This window comes from Malaclemys terrapin, chromosome 3 (assembly GCF_027887155.1).
Source record: "Malaclemys terrapin pileata isolate rMalTer1 chromosome 3, rMalTer1.hap1, whole genome shotgun sequence".
NCBI lineage: Eukaryota > Metazoa > Chordata > Testudines > Emydidae > Malaclemys > Malaclemys terrapin.
In genome coordinates this window covers 12,116,695-12,122,694 of record NC_071507.1, presented here as the reverse complement: position 1 = coordinate 12,122,694, position 6,000 = coordinate 12,116,695, and the positions used below count along the sequence as shown (strand labels likewise).

General features: G+C 39.0%; 1 protein-coding gene across 1 annotated transcript in view; it reads right to left on the bottom strand.

Annotated features, from left to right (window-relative positions):
- Positions 1 to 251: 251 nt before the first annotated feature.
- SPTLC3 (serine palmitoyltransferase long chain base subunit 3) overlaps positions 252 to 6,000 on the bottom strand; it is a 126,758-nt gene continuing 121,009 nt past the window's right edge. The window contains exons 11-12 of the mRNA XM_054021441.1: positions 5,737 to 5,866; positions 252 to 3,227 (exon numbers count right to left, since the gene is read on the bottom strand). Of these exons, the coding sequence (XP_053877416.1) occupies positions 3,114 to 3,227; positions 5,737 to 5,866 (244 nt within the window). The 3' untranslated portion in view covers positions 252 to 3,113. The remainder of the gene's footprint in view (positions 3,228 to 5,736; positions 5,867 to 6,000) is intronic.

Below are 6,000 nucleotides of genomic sequence, written 5' to 3'. Positions count from 1 at the left end.
TAATAAAATATAGGTGGGAGTGTGAAGGAAGAGGAAAGAGCAATGGTTCAACAGCTTTGTCACATAGACCTCTTAGGTCTTACCAAAGCACCCACCAGTGAACCAGTACTTAAGCTCCCAAGGCTGCTGGCGCTGGCTGATTTTACAAAGGGTTATTGAGCTCACTAACACAAGACTTGCATGAGGTTGTCACATGACATCATGAACAATCTTTATTGATTATCCAAAAAACTTAGGAAGAACTTCTATTAAAAGCTTAAAATAAACCAACTCTGGATCTCCACCTATTCAGATAGAGAAATAAATCTCCCACAGATGTATACTCCTTCAATGGAATACATTTGATGAATCATATACCAAAAATCTGTGATCATTATACTTGATGTGTTAATTTCCCAATAAATAACCCATCACATGATGACTTTTTAAAAATGAAGTGAAGTGCCTTCATTACCAAGGGCTGGCCAAATTCTGATCTCACGCTGGTGTAAAGCTAGAATAACTCCACTAAGGTCACACTGGTAGAAAACTAGCGTGAGCTAAATTAGGACCCTGTGGAAAATTCTGGCCCCGTTGAAGTAAATAGGAATTTTGCTATTAATAGCAATGGGGCTAGGATTTCACCCCAAGCGTTCAAAGCTGAATACTTTTTCTAATACGTAAGATATGGAGGGAATCAAGGGAAAGCATATAATATTTATATATAAACTGACAACTCTGAAAAATACAGGGCCTGTCTCCTTAATATGAGAGCGCGAGCGAGCAGAGAGTAATTTTTGAGGGCAGGAGGAATTTTGCTTTAGACAGACAACATTCCCCAATAGGATGAAAAGTGATCAGTCTCTAGCTTAATGAAACTCAGGCCTTGCTGAGAGAAATATAGCATGGGTTGTACCAGCACGTGTAATGCTGTTTTCTGAAGTATAGACTGTGACCATATACTCTAAGATGGGAGGTCAGAAGTCAGCTATGCCAATTTACATTAGCGGAGGAACTGGCCACAGATGTGCAGGAGTGGAGAGCAAAACTCTATATATCAACTCAGTACTTTTTCCTTGAAGGAAAGCACTCCAAAGCTGCAGGCCTTTCCCCTCTTTTCCCCATCCTCACAGAGTAGTGTTAAGCACACACTCGCCCTACAGGCAAATTGCCTGGAAGCTGTATCTTGCAAATAGGGGGCTTAACAAAGAAACAAAAATCACGTTAAATGTAAAAAAAAAACCCAAGAACATTTTAAATATTTCTGCAGTGCATTTACTCTGATGCACAAACATCTTCTCCATCGATCCTCTTTAGTGCTTCTCAAGTTCAGAGTGAACAATCATATGACACTATGTACTTCTCCTTGTCCCCCAATATACATGTTCTAAGCTGACCTCTGATGTCATGGAATGTTTTGTAATCAATTCTTAAAGTTATAGCACCACTGGATTTTATTAACTCGCATAACAACAAACAACGACAACAAAAAACCCAGGACCTCATAACTGATCAGCCTTGTTTTATCCTTAAAGCTGCTTTAACAAGCAGGGAGTAATATATTGCAATTGGTATGCCACAATTTAATTGTTCTGTTCCTAAATCTAATATTGCAGCTGTGGGTTAAGTTTACACCAGAGCTTTCAAGAACATGAAAGTGTGGTACATCTGTGCAACAGAAAGCTAAACATCTCTTGATCTGACGTGTTTACAATGACATTTGATATTGTGGAATGGTTGGGAGTTTGTTAAAGCTACAGAACCATTTTTAACTGGTGTCATACAACCACTATGGTCTGCAAAAATCTCCTCATAAACTGCTCAGTCTGATGTGAGACAAGTAAAGCTGAGGAGGATAATGTTTTTTCAAGAATCTTTGTAGATTCATCTGATGCAATGGAAATGGAACTCTGACCATAACTTCTCTTTCCGACTGTGGGCCATAAGCTCAATTATTTCAATCAAGCATTTGAAAAATAAACACCATTTAAATAAAAACACCTGAATACATCATAATAGCATAAAGAGAGAACACAGTAGTTCAACGAGTGATACTTAAATCAACTAGGGAAACTTAGTACATTCAGAAATCAAAGAGTCTTCAAGTTAACAGGTGGCAGAGCTGTGTAGGGTACCCTGGACTTCATATTCTGTGTAACGAGCAGCTTCAGCATTATTTACTAGTTAGTGCATTTATTAAGCTCATAAGTAGTTCGGGAAACTTGGTAGTGGGTCATAAATGTCAGCTGCAGTTTGTGAACTGCAAGTATCCGAGTGTTTTGATCAATGCTTTTACAGGAAAGTTAAAGGGTTATTAAAATTGTTTACTACTGCTACATGAAAAGGGAACAAGCCTGCCGAGTAACTTCAGTGGCAACAAGATGCAGAAGGCTGCGGATTGAATGCTGTAGCAGAAAAGAATTTCCACCTTTAACGAAAAGATTCAATTCGCACACAACCTCCGAGTCCACACACTAGGAAGCCTGTTGTGTGTTCTTTCTTCACAATGAACTATACAACTTTATGGTTGGTTGGTTTTGTTTGCAACATTAAGTGACCAAGAACACAGGTTTCTGTCAGAAATATTTAATATGAGTAGGTTTCTGTATGAACGTTTTCTCATGCGCTAGTATGTCCTTCTGACACCTGCTGTCCTTTGAGAACTCAAAATGTGGAAATTAGGTAAGCAGATCCTTATCTGCCATTTCCTCCAGGGCAGTCCACATTGATGCATTAGGTATTATCCAGTCTGACAGTTGAAACTCATGTAAGCTAACATACTACACTGGAATCCATTCAGGTTTCAAATTTATTATTTCAACCAGAATTAAGAACTAGCCAAAGCCTCTTCATAAAAAGGCACCAAAGCTGCACAGTGGCAACTTGACCAATGGGACAGAGTCTGCTTGCATAAAAAATACCTTAAAAAGCATATAATTCCATGGGAGTAGATCTGTAGCCATAGTCTCTTGCACATGGAAATTTGATATAGTAAAACGCAACAACAGTGCCTCCCCTCAGGTCAATTAATAGAGAAATAAAAATTGCCCTTAGAAGGGAAGAAATGCATTCATATTTCTTAGGCTTTTTCTCTTTTTTGTAATATCATAATGTTCTCTTCACGGGTGGGAAACTCAATCTTCAAGTTCAAAGCTTGTTTCATCGTATAGTTCAGGACGAGATGACCTGGAGTGCCGTGAATATTTCAGTTGCAGAAAATCGCCCAATTCATCAAGGGCATTCAGGACCTGCAAGATCATTACACTGTATCAGTTATCTTAAAAGGATTTAAAGCTGTTCTCACTTCTGCTTTACATTTGAACAGCAAGTGACACAAAAACATATGTGGCTTTCACAGTTTAAAAATCAAAGAAAAAGGAATAAAGCCAAAGGGGTGAATTTTGCTATCAGCTACACTGGTGAATGTCAGTGAAATCAATTGAGCTACACTAGATTTACATTAGCATCACTGAGAACAGAATTTGGCTCTATGGTAGGCTATGTTGTATTAGCCAATGGCAATATTTATTAGCCGACTGTTGGTAAATTGTGTGTATTTCTCAGACATGCAGGGAGAAAAATACTCCAACTAAGAATTCTCGTTTTTACGTGAAAAAGGCACATACATAACATAAGACAACATTGCTGTATCTGAATACATATCCCAAAGGCCAGTTTTACCATTGTATAACTCCAGTGGTGGACTAGGCCCAGATGTTTATCAGGGTCATTGGGAATATCTTGAACAGGATTACGTGGTTTGAGAGCAAAAGTGGAAAATGTGCTTGTATTAATATCACAGCTGGCCTCATCCTATAATGTGAGTGGCTGCCCATCCTCAACTCCTATTGGATTCAATAGAAAGCAAGGGGATTCAGAATCTCCCTGGAGAAGATCAGAACCCTGCAGCCTCAAGCCCACGCTGAAGAGCAGCCAATAGGTTGATATCAAGTAAAAATATAGCACCTGTTCTTTCAATCCTGTTTACGCAGTAACATATGCTCAGGAATAGAAAAGTCCCCCCTCACTTTCCCCCTCTTCCTCCCCCCCATTTAAGAATGTGGTAAAATGAGCTAAATAAAGAAGGACCTGCAAAGTAATTAAAAAAAAATTACCATCCTTGAAAACTTTCCCATTTATGGGTCTTCCCCCTTATGTATGACTGCCAGTGGTTTAAGCCAGTGGTTGTTGTGATGAAAAATGGCACAAGAGCTGTGTGTTTTTATTTTACACTGGATTTACAGCACATTCACGCAGTGGTTGTCCTTAAAAACTTTTCAGCTGCCTGAGGTAACTAAACCACACTACCCAGAGTGTTTCCCATTCCCCACACAAGGCATAGGGAAGTTTAGATAGTGTGGCAAATACTATGGCAATGATACCTAGCTGCAAAGGCAAAACTTGTAAAAGGTGACTGCCGGGGAGTGGCATTCAAGGCCCCAATTTGCACACCGCGGTGAGATGAATTGCAAGATTAGTGCTTGAAAATTGTAACTTTCATGTGTTTAATGCTGCTGTTTTAAGGAAAGAAAACCTAAGCGAAATAAAGAGATTAAGCTCCTAATCTCCAGGGTGATTTCACTGTGTATTACTGCAGTTGCATAATCAAAAGCTTATGCAACTCTGGAACTACACAGCGAAATAACAGCCTACCTAACTACACCTCGGTAACTAAGCATTGATATAGATATAGATATATGTTACCATTTAATTTTAACTTCGTGTTGAGTAGTCCATTGTTCCTTACTGTAGTTTTAAGATTAGCAGGAATTTCCTACCGCACATGTGCAAACCAGATTTTTCAATTTTGTTTCTAAAATGGTCTAAATTGGCCTGGAAATTAGTCTTGAGTATAGGACTAAGGTCTCAGTCCTCCAACTGTGTTTGGATCCATGTGCGCACATCAAGTCCCACTGAGGTCTGCGTAGGCACAGGGGCCAGCTGCATGGAGTCAGAAGCAGGATCAGGGCTCTTCCCACTTGAAAACACTGAGTGTATAAAATGCATCAGTTTCTGAGAGTTATGCTCATGCAAAAAGAGCCTTAAAATCTGTTGGCAACCAAAAAGGTTCCACCCTTACCTAACTCAAAAATGGATGAATGTATTTCATCCAAATTTGCTTCCTTACCCTTGGACTAAGAGGAAGATGGAAAATTTCAATCTTAAAAATACTTTTTTTTAGAAAGTTATGAACAGATGGAAACAGAAGTTTATAATGGACATCTCAACAGAAGTGTAACTGCCCTTCTGGAAGCAGGTAAAGATACAGGGATCAAACTGGTCATATTGCACCTTTTAGCCCTCTTGTTAGATACAAACAATTCCAAATATTGGACCGAAAGTTCCATATGCATCATACAAAACCCAAGATGGTGCCATATTTTGCTGCTGCAATGTAACTCACATAAATATGGAATAAAAATAAGGGCATTGAAACCCTTATATGCAATTATTACCACATCAATTAGGGTTTCCTGCCAAAGCAGTTAACTTTGGTCTTGGTGTGCTCCTCATGTAGGTCTTTATTAGTTATTACAGATTAGTCACTCTTAGGAACAGGGGAATATAGTCCAGTTAATTGTTGTATAATTTAATATTTTAAATAAAATCTGTAATTAGGCTTTAAATATCAAGTGACAACGATCAAGAAAATCAAAAGCAAAATGAATTATTGAGATTCAAAGTAACAGACTTGTAGCTTCTCCCAGCCCCTCTAGCATCTGTTGTTAATTTCACCAGGACATCTGCTGTTCTTACCGTGTCTAACATCTCCCGTGTATGTGCAGCCGACACACAAAACCGAGCCCTCGATTCTGCGATAGGAGTAGCTGGAAATCCAACCACAACCACCCCAATATTTTTGTCTAACATGCGCCTTGCAAAAGCCCTGGGAGGAGGGAAAGAAGAAAACAAAAGTGAATTATTGCCAATAAACTGAGCACAAAGAGAAAACACTCAAGTGTGAAAAACAATGGTTAAAAAATCCTGGCCCTACTGAAGTCAACAGGCGTTTTACCATCA